The sequence below is a fragment of the Cynoglossus semilaevis genome, chromosome 16, assembly GCF_000523025.1.
Source record: "Cynoglossus semilaevis isolate Cse_v1.0 chromosome 16, Cse_v1.0, whole genome shotgun sequence".
Lineage (NCBI taxonomy): Eukaryota > Metazoa > Chordata > Actinopteri > Pleuronectiformes > Cynoglossidae > Cynoglossus > Cynoglossus semilaevis.
Window position 1 is genome coordinate 11,038,612 of NC_024322.1, and position 13,224 is coordinate 11,051,835.

The 13,224-nt window shown below is 40.4% G+C and overlaps 2 protein-coding genes across 3 annotated transcripts in view; one reads left to right on the forward strand and one right to left on the reverse strand.

The window, feature by feature from the left end:
• Window positions 1-13,217, forward strand: part of nalf1b (NALCN channel auxiliary factor 1b) — a 54,821-nt gene extending 41,604 nt beyond the window's left edge. Inside the window, exons 2-3 of the mRNA XM_008328679.3 lie at window positions 10,612-10,783; window positions 12,524-13,217. Of these exons, the coding sequence (XP_008326901.1) occupies window positions 10,612-10,783; window positions 12,524-12,825 (474 nt within the window). The 3' untranslated portion in view covers window positions 12,826-13,217. The remainder of the gene's footprint in view (window positions 1-10,611; window positions 10,784-12,523) is intronic.
• The window catches only part of cckbrb (cholecystokinin B receptor b), an 86,734-nt gene that overhangs the window by 36,351 nt on the left and 37,159 nt on the right, over window positions 1-13,224 (reverse strand). The window lies entirely within an intron of this gene.

Here is a 13,224-nt window from a genome sequence, read left to right on the forward strand (position 1 = left end):
GCATAATGACTTAAAAGCCAGGATTCAACGTTGTGGGAAAATCACATTTGTGTTAACATTTTGAATGGATTTGAATGGTTGGCTGTGGATTTATCACTTTCAATCACAATTAATCAAGATATAGCTACATTCTTAATATGACAAAGACATTCTTTCTGTATACTGCTGGTACAGAAAAAAAATAACAGCAGTTAGATGAATGTGTTCCCACCTGTTTTACTTGTGATTAATCAAAATCATAGCATTTTTATGGAAAAATGTCAAGATAAAATGCAAAATCACAATAAACTGTTGCTTCTTAAATTCAGTAGGTTTCAAGAGTTCTTTCAAAATGTTGGTGAAGAACTTGTCCTCATCTATATTCATCATTCTACCTTGCCATGTAATCCATTTGATATTTGCATCAGTCAGCTTTTCAGCCATTGACAGACTCTATGACGCTGGTCTGAGGTAAACCAGGTACCTGACCTTAAACTGTAGCCACACAAACTCATGCTAGGAGTTGAGGTGTTGTTTCAGGCTTGAGGTACTTCAGTGGAGCAAATCAGTCATTGAAAAATGTTGAACTATTGCTGTTATAAAGCCAAGAGAGATCATTTTAAACGGTTTCCAACATGTTCAGGGTTTGCCGGAACACACAGAATCCATTTGAGTGCCTATTGTCCAGGACCCTGGGTGCATTGCTAAATCATGATAATACTGTCTAAGCTATCTTTGTAATTCAGTGTAAACTGGTTACATCTCTCCACTGCACGCTCAGCAGCAGCGTGGGGAGGCTCTGCTCTGCTGTCCTCTGATCAAACCAGCACTTCTGGATACCGTGAGCTGTAGGTTATTCTGGAAGCAGCAATCAGATTAATAACTAAACAAGCGAGTAATTGGCCTCAATAAAATATTTAAATGATACAGGTGTTTACTGAAGGGGTGCTCAGCCAAGCATGAATCGCCTGGAATGACACGACATGTCATTATGAGCAGCCGCTCCTCTGCTGTCCTCTCTCAGAGGTATGAATAAATTGTGATAAACTGCTGTTGATCATATGAGCTTAGAATTTCTTTTTCCCCCACCATCCCAGAAGGTGACTCTGCCTTTACTAAAGCTGTTGTGGCCCAGTACAGTCAGAAATAGCTAATCAAACGTTAATCAATTTTGTTACTTCATGAAGCTGTCTTTTAGATTCCTTTCAGACAGACAGAGTTAATCATAGGCGTCACGTGAGCAGACATGCAAACGAAGCAGTAGAAACTGGAGCTCGGCGCCACATTACTATACAACAAATCTGTTGCACTGAGCGATGTGTACTTGTGCACCGCTATGGTCGTTTATTTTCGTAAAACCACTATATAACGTATTACTTATTATTTTTTTAACCCAATGACAAATTGTAATTATCTGTATTGTATTGTGTTGTGTTATAACAAAACTCAAGGACTGTAGGGACGACCACCTTTACGTTGGATCAAATGTCCTTTTTTTCCTCTCTCTCCCAGTTTTAAATGACCTTGAATAACTGCACTTAATGTTGAAAATGGCAACATTTGTCCTCATGTCTATTTGATGCATTGACTAGGTTAACATTTCAAAGCCACATCAGCCCTGTTTGCCTTACAGTGACATGTGTGTTAGCAGAGATTGATTTAATGTAATTATCCGTGGCTTATTCAATAACAATTCATCTTGCACAGTGTTCACCTTCCCACAGATCATTTCCCAGTGGGAACAAAGTCAGGGTCTTATGACTGAAACTTTAGGTCCAGAAAAGAGGGTTTCAGATTACACTCAGACTAACAGTCTTTTTAAAGACTGCCAACAGATTTTACCCCATAGCATAATGAGACAGGGCGATAATGACTCTCAAACAATCAATTGAAACTACATTTGCAGAAAAATAGAAGGGACAACTTTGCTGCAGAGAATCCGTGTTCCTGATTCACTATGTATACAGGTACAAAAATGTAGTTAAAGTAGAATAATCGAAAATCGGGTTTGAAAGTACTGACGAATCAGAGTGGATAAATAATACAGAATGTACACAGACACAAAAAAAATACAGAAAAGGTCTCAGTTTATGTATGTAGAGGGTGATATTTTTAATCATTTCTATACGAACGTGTTTAGCAGCAAACCATATAGCTCAACACATTACAAAACTTTGTACATTTAACTGACATGAACTGAAACATATGGTCACAGTCAAGAAAACAGGGTTTAAGAGCATGTAACACAGCGAGTGAAAACCAACCATGTTAATGGATGAAAAGTAAACATGTTCTGTTAAGGCCGAGTTTCATTTTTGGATGGTTCTTAATGTTGTTTCCAGTCTTTGCCAGTTCCCTGACCCCTCTTCTCATGCCATTAAGCCGTAACAATATCTTGAGTAAGGTACAGTAAGTCTCAAAATTATCCTCCCTCTATTCCTTAAATTGACGTAATGTTAAAAAGCCTGTGGTACATTTTCACATAGTTGGACCTCGGCTTTAGAAAGGGAAGGAGAAAAAGCAAGAAAATGATGGCATTTGAAGCCAAAAAGTGAGTGAGTACAATGTGTGTCTGAAGGTGAGTGTGTATCTTTTGTCTCTCTGCTGGGGACCTGGTGCCAGCCCACACTCCCAAGCCATTTTTCATCCAACTGCTGCAGTACACACTGAAGAGGGAGCCAAATGGGGTGTAGAGTGGGGTGAGGTGGGATCAGGGTTGGCACGGGTAGCAGCAGGAAAGACAGCAGAGTTACAAAGACTGGGATTTGGCTGATGTGGTGTGCTGTTATTGGGAATAGGGTGGTGAGAAAACCTCCATTATTTAACTGGTTTGTCTGGCTTGGGTTGAAGAAACCTGAGAGAGTTGATAAGTGGGCTGAAGGTCCACAAACCTCTGTGAAAGTGGAGTCTGACAGCCGTAGAAGCCCTGGCTGCAGTAACTGGGTGTCAATTCTTAATCTCACTTACTGTAGGTCTGTCTTGCTGATAATTATCTTTTGCAATAAATGATCAGCATGGGTGATAGCACGACATCGGATTTGGACCATGCAGAAAATGTCCCATTTCTTCCTTATTCATCTTCGCTCTCTCCTTCATTATTCATCACTGTCACCCCATACAGTACTTACTAGTTCATCTCTGTTTCTCTTTGCTCTTTATTTTAAGCACACTTTTTCTCTTTTTTTTTTGCTCTATTTTCAAGCAAAACTGTCTGCCTGAGGCACGGTAGAAAGAATGTGTACATAGTACAGCTGAGTGCTGAGGACAATAGAGCGATAACACCACCATGTGAACCCTTTACTATTTTGCTGCCCTGCATGAAATGTTGGCCCGCATCTAAGTTGCCAGATCATTTATTTCCACAAGTTCTCACCATCGCTGGAGCATCTCTTTTGCACATGCTTTAACAAACACCCTACCTATACGTCATCAGATGCACACTCTCTCTGCCTTGTGTGTGCACTCTTGCTCACTCTAGATTCTCTGACACCAGGGGGCTGCTGTAGATATCTGGAGACTATGAATATGTGCATAAGTCTTTTTCATTTGAACATTGTTCTGAGAAGAGGAACGGTGAATATCGTGCGGGCCACACAGCTATCAGTTACTTGGTCTTATGCCCACATGCTAAATGAGCCTACTTTTCAAGGGTTCCTCCCACGTCTAAATACTGGTAAGCAACATTTAACATCTTTTACATTTGCCTAATGTGGTACCGATACCAGTATTAAAGATTTGGGCCTCAGGGTATTCTCTGCTTTGTCACATGCCCTAAGATTATAATGTGAATTCTTGGTCTATAAACTGTTCCGTTCAAGTTAAATCTACATCACGATGGGCTGCATCTTAATCTTAATAATCTTGTAGAGGGAAGGGTCCTAATTTCAGCATGATTATTTTATTAAGTGACCTGGACAGAGGGACGTCCTGATAGAGAGACCCAAATGTGTCAGACAGAACAGAGCGACCACTTGACAAACTCTAGGAGCTGGTGAACACCAGCGGCATGGATATGATTCATTTCGTCATTATTAATTCACACGCTGCCATGACCGCGTCTCTCATTCATGCATTTTTCATGTCACCCTGTACTGCAGCTATTCTGCTATTCAACACTTACTTTGCCTGTTTTATTATTTCCTTTCAAGTGCAAATAGACTAAACACTACACTTAATCATGGCATCTTCGTCAAAAGAAATACAGCCTGGTGACATTGGCACCATATACTGTTTGAGGCCAGTAATTTCCCTTGCTGTTTTGTCTGTTTTGCATGAGAATAAAGTCATTCAGCATAATGCCTTCTGCTATTATGTAAACACATTATCCAACAAATTGGTTCCATTGAAAGCATATGAGAAAGTATATAAGAGGGGGGTTCTTGTTAATAATATATCTATGGCAAAGAACTAGGGTTCCTGTGTCCACAGTTATTTAAATGCAACATTTATGTAATTGAATATGTGTCTCTCAGGGAGTTGAATCAGTGCTTCCTGCCTCACTTCACCTTTAATCAATGTATTGTGCCGTGTTGCTGCCTCCATTACTCTTCTTCTATTACATGCTCTCCTCTAACCACCTTGGCTACATGCTGCCTGTTCGTTCCATCTCTGTCTTGTTGTTCACATCATCAGTTATGTTCCATTCTGTCAGCGTCACCGATATTGAAAGCTGTTTGCATATTTGCCAGGTGCTGCCCCCAGGGTGCTGAATGTACATGAGTGCATTCATTTGCTACAGAGGTGCATACACACATACATACATGTATTATAGCCAATCAAACCATCTCCATTTAAGTTAGCTTGAATGTGGCCTTTGCTGATAATGAATTGATTATGTTTTCTTTCAAGCCAGAAACCAGTCGTTGCCTTTCCTGTGTTTGACTTCATGCTTGATTCATTGTCTTTACTGACATGATCGGCCGGGCACAATCGCTTGTTTGCATATGTGAAGTATTTATTTAGATTAAGTTTAGTTTGGCATTAGTTTTTCCTTTACCCTGTACTGGAGCTGCTGTAGGCTGATGTCATTACTCCTGCTACTATAGCTCTGCTGCTGCAGGGATTAACTAGAAGTTTACACATGACTCCTGGTGAAGAATAACCTCTATTTGACCCTTTGCATCTCAGATCGCTTTAATGTCACAGCTTAAATGGACAGCTAATTTCAGCACAGTGCAGCACATATGCAGAATGATAATTGGACCTTCAGTGGATACTGTGACGGAAATTACTTTCATTCCTATGTAAAGTAGCACATCTAATGAAAGATTAAAAATTAGATTGGAGTAATAAAAAATTAGCATCTTCTCCCCAAAAGTAGCTCTTTTAATGATTTTAAATAATGAATAAACATTATAATTTCTTTCTTTGCACCAGCAGGTAAAATCCCCTTATTTGGAAAATCCCTGTCATAACTTTGGGAGATTTGAATATCTGCCTTGCATTAGTTAAGTTCGAACTCGAAGAAAATACAATAAATAAATGAATGCCAGCCCCTGAAAAGCTTAAAACCAAATTAGCCCAACTAAATAAATCAACTGAAAATATTTCTGTGCGGCTTTGCATGCAAACATCGGGATGTCAAATGTGAAACAAATACTGTACATGTGCTCTGTGCATTTGTCCTTTACCTGACTGTAGAGCTGCAGTAAGGTACGCTGTGACAGATAGGGACAGATTACAACAGAAGGACACGCCTCGTATCTACAGGCTGATAAAATTTGTCATTATTATAGACATGGGCTGTTTGTGAACAGTGATGTCCTGAACAACCTTCTCTGTCATCTTTGTGGCCTTTCACTCTCTCCAGGATATTATTCTACTCTTCAGAAGTTTATCCACATGAGTCGTATCAGCACATTCGTCTTTTGCTGCATTGCTTCACTGCAGTTACTGTATTTTAGTTAGTTCTGATTTTTAAAAAAGCTGGATACATTTGCAAAAGTGGATACTTTTAATAATGACAGTTTTGTCGATTGCTTGTTTTTTTTTCTTCTATCTTTTATTGATGGATGATGCGTCTTTTAAATTTGCACAATTTCTGTCAAAACAACAGCTTTTTTCAAAACTGTGACTAAAACCGTCTAGTCACCAACAGTGATCCTGAGGCTTCACTTTTTCTGAACCTCTGTTTCAGTAATATTGCATCAACTATGTGAAGGAGTGACACTGTCATTATGAAAATGGCTCTTCCTTCTTGTGTATAACATTCCAGCATTTACCATGAACTCTGTTTATATTGTGAAGCTAAAGATCAGTGAGGGGGGAAGGGGCCTGACTCGATTCCTGACTCTAATATTTGTGTGTCCGGGTCTTTCAGGGAAATGTTTTCCACGCTGTTAGCAGGATGAGTTGCCGTAATGGGCCAGGTCTTTGTCAGCGGTTTCACCACAACCTCAAGTCTAGATAAAGTATTAAAGATGAGGCGCTGACAATAAAGGCCATCTGGGGCTACTTAAAAGGAATACCACAGGGCAGAATCAGGACTTTCATCAATTACAACCCTAATCGCCTGATCGTAATGATACGATCTATTCCAGGAGACCGCTGAGTCTCAACTCTGTGGATCAGTAGGGGGAAAAAAGGGGGGGGGGCAGCAGTAGCTGGGATTTGGTTAGAGTCAAACATAAATATGTTGTTATAGCAAATTAATTCTGACGTTGAAATTTGGCCTCTCTCCCTCCATCTGTTTAACACTGCATTTACATTTACACACCTTTGTTGATTTCTATCCACAGACACAGATAAAACACTGGAAAATTCAGATTTGTGGCCACATCAAGAATAAATCGAAAAATAATGTCCAATTGCCTGTGTGTATTTTATCAATTGAAATAAAAACCTGAGTTGTGATTTTAGAATTAGCTAATTACACACAAATCAATGCTTTACAAAGGTCAGGAGACATCGCGATCAAATGAAGTGACTCTGACTAAGTCCAATTAAAGGCCGGCAAAAGCAGCAGGATTTTTCGCTGTGTTCTGTGTCTTATCTGACAACAGAAGTCGAGTCCGCAAAGACTTCCCATACATCAGGTACAGATCAGTTGAAGGTTACAAAGAAAAATATAAAGGCTTTACAAAAGAAATGAGACACAGCAAAGACGGTCGGTGTCATGTAGAGAAGATAAGGCACAAGTGTGGACCAGATGCCTTCCAAGAAGTTGTTAAGACCGAACAAAGTCGTCAGGCCTGTCGAGATACTGCAGTAACATTAAAGAAGCAATTTGTTGTTGACGTGTGCAGTTTGAAAAGACACTTAAATTCTCAATTTGCCCGGACTGGTCCTTTTGCGTCTTGTTCGACTGTTTTGGAAACATAAATTTGTTTCCAGTTTTGCAAAAGTGTTTCGCACCTCTCAGCCAACGTACCCATCAACCTGCCCCGGTGAACTCCCCCCCCCAAAAAAAAAAAAATTGTCTCACACAAATAGAAAAATGTTTTGTAGTCTAATAAGAACAAGGTTGAGCTTTTTGTCTCTCAGGAAATATTGCACACAAAAAAACTCACAGCAAGGACCTTTCTTTTTAAACTATGTGAAAGTCTAAGCGTTCAGAAACAATGCACTAAAAGCAATAAGGCCTACAACGTCTATGTCACCGCTTAGGTGTAAGTGATATTTATGCATTGTGAATTAGAAATGAATTGAGCTTGAACTATCTCCATACAGGGGAAGTCATGACCCACATCTTATCATCACATCATAACTCTCTAACGCTCTAACTAATGTGCTAATATTTTCTTTTTAGTACCTTTGGTAGGATTTCAGAGAGAGAATTAGTAGAGGCGTGAGATTAAAAGAGACTTATAGACAAACTGAGTTACTTTCTAAACCAACAACATATTCCACATCATTTTTTTAGGAACTAACGGCGGGTCACGACAATCTGTTTCCTTTCTTCAAGCAGCCTGTGAAGATAACTCAGTGATGACAGTAACACAGAGAAAATTATATGAAATCAGATAACGGGAATTTAATGGCTGTCACACAGAGAGAAGAAACACGACATTTCTAAAGCCTACTCTCCGACCTCTGAACCACAGTTGGTGTTTAAAAGAAAGCAGTGTTTGACTCTGTCCCCCCGAAGGGTTGAAGGAATATATGGAAAGAAGAAAGTTTTATAAATAGGAGTGAGAGGGCATCTCTCTGCCTCCTTCATTACACTGTTGTCCCTTTGTCCCATAAGCTTTCTCTCTGGCTCTGAGATTTTGACAGCAGGATGATAAATTAGGAGTCATGGTTCTACTGTAGAGTGATGGGAGAGGGAGCAGAGATGTTTGCAGCAGCTGCAGCAGCAGTGGGCTGCGCTAACTGCTGCTGAGAGCAAAAGGACACACACGTGTGGCAAACGGCCAAAAAAAAAGCTGCCGCTTTGACACCACATCTGTTACACTTCAGGCAGATGTTTTTTTGCTGACGGCCAGACACATAGGAGGCGTTCTGCCCTTTTCTGTTCTGGTTTCACCGTGTAGGTGTCACTTAGATGTAGGTTACTGCAGTTCTTTGTCCTTGTAAAGAAACACCACCAAACATCGATAGAGGGGAGTGTGGAGCAGATAAGGCTCCAGTCAAATCTAAGCTGCCGCTGTGGGCAAAAGAAAAAAAAAAACACAATTTCTTCAGTTGTGATGGATTATTCATGTCTGATTATTAATGCCTAAGTCCCTTTTCAAAGGTCTTTTTTTGGTAAACCAAGAGCGGATGGAGAAGTAATAGGGATAATAAAGACCAGGACAGACACCGCTCGACACTCACTGTAGAGTGTGATGTGCTGCTGAATGAGGAAATAAAAGCAGCATTTTGCCGTTTGCGTTCATCAACCCATGCTGACAGTTTCAGGATGACTGATTGTCTCATCACCACCAATGGAAAAGACCGGCGTTTGCTCTCACACATACACATATACATACATGTGTGCAACATGTGCAAGATGTGAGGAAAGGTCATGTGACTGCACTTTCTGTGACATTTACATAGCGATAACAGATTAGAAAGATGAGCTCTGTGTGCAGGTGTGTGTGAGCATCTGTGTGTATGTGTGTGTATACTCATAAACAATCCTTATCTTCAGTTCACGCAATCTATTTATTAGCACACATAGTAATTTGCTTAGGTATAGCGTCCACACATGGAAGTGTTTATGCTCATTCATCCATTTAGCCTTCACAGGTGATGGGTTTCACGTGATAAAATCCATGTACTGTACACTAGTGGTCACTAGGACTTTTTAGACTTATTAAATAACAACTAGAACAAAGTTGGCTGGATGTGTTTCTGTTACCACTTTGTGACAGGTGAGGTCGGCAAAAAAAAACAACAGAGAGCAGAGAAAAGAACGACTGAATCTATGAAACACCACAGTCATTACTACGGGACACAAGGCAACAATGGGCTACTCTTTATGGTCATGCTCCCATACACGTTCAACACACCACAATACTTAAGGGGTCAATTTTATAAAGATACATTAGAGGTAAGATACAAGGTATCATTCTACTGGTGTCTTAGTCCATTCATGTTATACAGGATCCTACGAACACGTCCACGTGCACATACAGAACCTCCACTGTCAGATACCTGGGCTTGCAGGGCAGGATGACTAGTTCACAGCAGGTGCTCGGCTTCCACACAGCCGCTGCAGTGTTTCAGCTGGAAATACCAGCTAATTGCTGCAGGTGATAATACCACGTAATGAGGCAACCACTTAGTCACAAGGGAAAAAGAAAAACAAGGCGCTAAGTACACAGTATGTCTTTGCCTAATATGCATTGGCAGGTTTGGGAAAAAGAGACAAGAAAAAAAAATAGTTGCGAATATAAACATCTACTTAGAGCTTTAGAGACAGTGTTTAGTGTTTTTGCATAAACAAAACCACTGTTGTATATTCTCTCCTATTTATTTAAACTGCAGTTTGGACTAAAGGGACAGATGTGTTTAGTTTTAACACATCACGCTGTGTAGAAGGTAAACATACTGTAAGATGCTGTACCACACGTACTTCAATATTTACAAATACAGTTTGTCAGGGGAATATTTCTAAAACAAACTGTATAAAAATAATAGTATATAAATGTTTTATTGACATACTAGTCAAATAGAAAAAAATACTCAATTTGTTATATTTATCAGGTGGATTGAAATTATTCCTGACCAGAGCCACATTTGTGATGTTTTTATGGGAGTCTTTGTTTGTGTTATTTCTGTTCTTTTACTTTAACATTTTCGGTGTTTTCTTTAAATGAAAGTTATTTTGTTTACATAAAAACATGCCCAATCACTGGCCTACCACAAAGGATCACGTCACCTGCTTGTTGTAAACACAGAAACCTGAGACCAAGGAAATGACAAAGGTCAAAAGGTCAACTTCAAAAGGTCAAAAAAAGTACTTTGAAGAAGTATTACTGAGGTATCTGTCTAGTACTGGGTGGATTAACAGCTGCTGAGGTCACAGATGATGCACCTTTATGCAACAACATACATTGGTGTTTGTATTGTATTTGAAGCACTGCTCAAAGTCATTAATATTCTCTCTCCACCCCCACTCCCCACATGCCTTCCTCTCTCTCTCTCTCTCTCTCCCTCCCGACCACCCCTTTCACCCTCCCTGCCCTCACCTGTCTGTCTCCCACCTAGATGGTGTATAAGCCCTGGCTGTGTTCTCAGTACTTCCAGACTACACAGATGCACTGCAGCAAGCGAATCCCCTGCGGTCAGTACTGCCTGGAGGTGCAGCAGCGGTGCCCCTTTGTCCTGCCTGACAATGATGATCTCATCCATGGAGGCAGCCCAAGTTTTATATGCACAGGTAAGGGCTGTTTGTGTTTATTTTTAACCTAGTTTTATGTTTTTTGGCTCCCTCACCACTCGTGTGCGACTTTAGCCCTCAGTTTCAGGCGGCGCTGAGAAATTAGGCTGTAGTGCTTTTGCTGACTACTTGAGGGGTAAAAGAGCATTAAATCCTTAAATCCTGAGTCACAAGATTTGCTCAACTCTGCTGCCTCTGCCCACTGTGTCCACTGTAGAAACCACTGCCGCTGGTGGACATAAATGTAGTTACAAGATGTTCTCTTTATTTAACAGTTAAGCAGACCACTGCACATGCACACTGCAGCAAGAACTGTGGAACTCTGAGAATAAATCAATAGTGTTTGGCTGATACTAGTATATTTACTACAGTGGTTCTACCAAATACTTAATTATTGCATATCCCATTAACTGGGTGTCAATTTTAAAGTTACATCTGACCCAGTTGTCTGATCTCTGGCCCCATAACAAGCTATGTAATATTTACGTTCATGCTGCCCTCTAGCGGTGGCCAAAATGAGCATCTGTTGACTGTTGACAGTAAAACCAGATTTAAGTAACGCTTCAATAAACTGCTTTAAGCCGTCTATATTTTAGTCATTAAGTAAAGTTTAATTTACTTTGTACTGGAAAATAACCAACTTGTGTTAATCTTGATTGTTCTAATTGTGTAAATAAAATCACACAAAATAAATCTATTTACAAATGTATGTGCGTTGCATCAGAACTTACTTCAAAGTCCACTCATATTTAAGATGAACTTTGAATATTACATATATGGTACAGCTTCAAGAAAGTTGTGGAAATGTAAGATTATATCTAGAGTAATACCAATAAATACCAACATGTCTTTACACTGTAAAAACAACTGTTTAACCTACTTACTGTACCTATAACTAAACCTGTGACACAGCAGCTCACAAATAGAAATTCAATTTTAAAGTTTTATTTATACATTTAATGTCATCCCAGGCTGACCTTGTGCCCACTGATGCCCTCAGCAGAAACATTCCAGCGTTTGCTTTGAGCCCTACAGTTACAGACCCTGATGACAGCAGCTATTTCATTTCTGCAGCTCGGGGCTGTCACTCCTGCTGCTGCATATCTTCATGCACACAGTGTTTTGTCACTCACTGTGCAAACATGGCAACTTCAACTCAGAAACTCGCTGTAATTACATGGTTCGTCTTGTCACATTTAAGCTGTTGACAGCCAAACTGTGCTGAGTGGGCACAGATGTCTTCACAGTTCACACCCTCACATCGGCAAACACACAGATCATCGCCAGTCCCCGAGTGCTTCTGATGTCAGGGGAAAGTGTATCTCTGCTCTTTGAGACCATGCTAGCACGGTAAATGCGGAACTCTCGGATGACAAGAAAATGTGGTCAAATTCCAGATAATGTCTCCATCTGTACTACATTTCCAACATTTGAAAAAAAAAAAACAGTAAAATATGTAGTTTGGTCGGAACCAAACTAAAGTTTGACAGAGAAACAATTTGAGCCTCTGTTTGTCACATACGGGATATTTAGAGAGAGGTGACCATCCTCTGAAAAACAGTTAAGATTGTTTATGCTGATGGAAAAAATGTATATGGCTTTTAAATGCACTCCCTTTTCAAATATTTGAATTTTGTATTTTTATTTTTTAAGGATATTTGGTTGTGACGTGAGATCATCTGAACTGTGATCTAATGCTAAACATTTCTATCGTAAAAAAATAAAATAAAATCCCTACAGGATTACTGGAGGACTATCCATCAGGAGTTGACCCAGACTCAGAGTGCTGTGACGTGCGGTGGGACATAAAATCGGACAACCGATCTCGGGGGACCCTGAAAAGAACTCACCCGCCATGCCAACACCGCACCTCCCTCAGCTCCTCGGCAGCCTGCAGACTGTGCAACAGCCGGCTCAAACTCTGCCTGCTGGTCCTTGTTCTCCTACACACTGTTGCCAGCCTCACTGCATCCCACAATGCAACAGAACTAGGCCTCCCTGCAATCACGCCTCTGGAGGAGAGCCCTGCCAATGAGGAGTGATGGAGCTGCCAGGAGGAGGTGAGGTCGTTAGGGCTGGGGATTCCCTCACCATGGCAACTGGTGGATGTGGAAAAATACAGCCACGGGAGCTGAGTGTGTGCCTGTGGACACTGCATCGCTTTTTAGGAAATAAAAAATTGTGGGAAGTTTTGAGTAACAAGACACAGATCAATCTGAATAAGTAAATTATTGAGAAAAAACAGACATGTCGAGGGACTTGACGCAGCCAGTTTGCTAGGGAAAGGGGACAACGCCACAGCCTTTGCTGAGTGGGAAGGTCGGCTTCCCCCCGGCTGAGTTTCTCTCACTACGCTTTTTTATACTGTGTTCCAATTATTGGTTTCTGTTGCACTGGCTGACTATGAAATAACACTATCATATTCTCTTTCTAATGTTCAT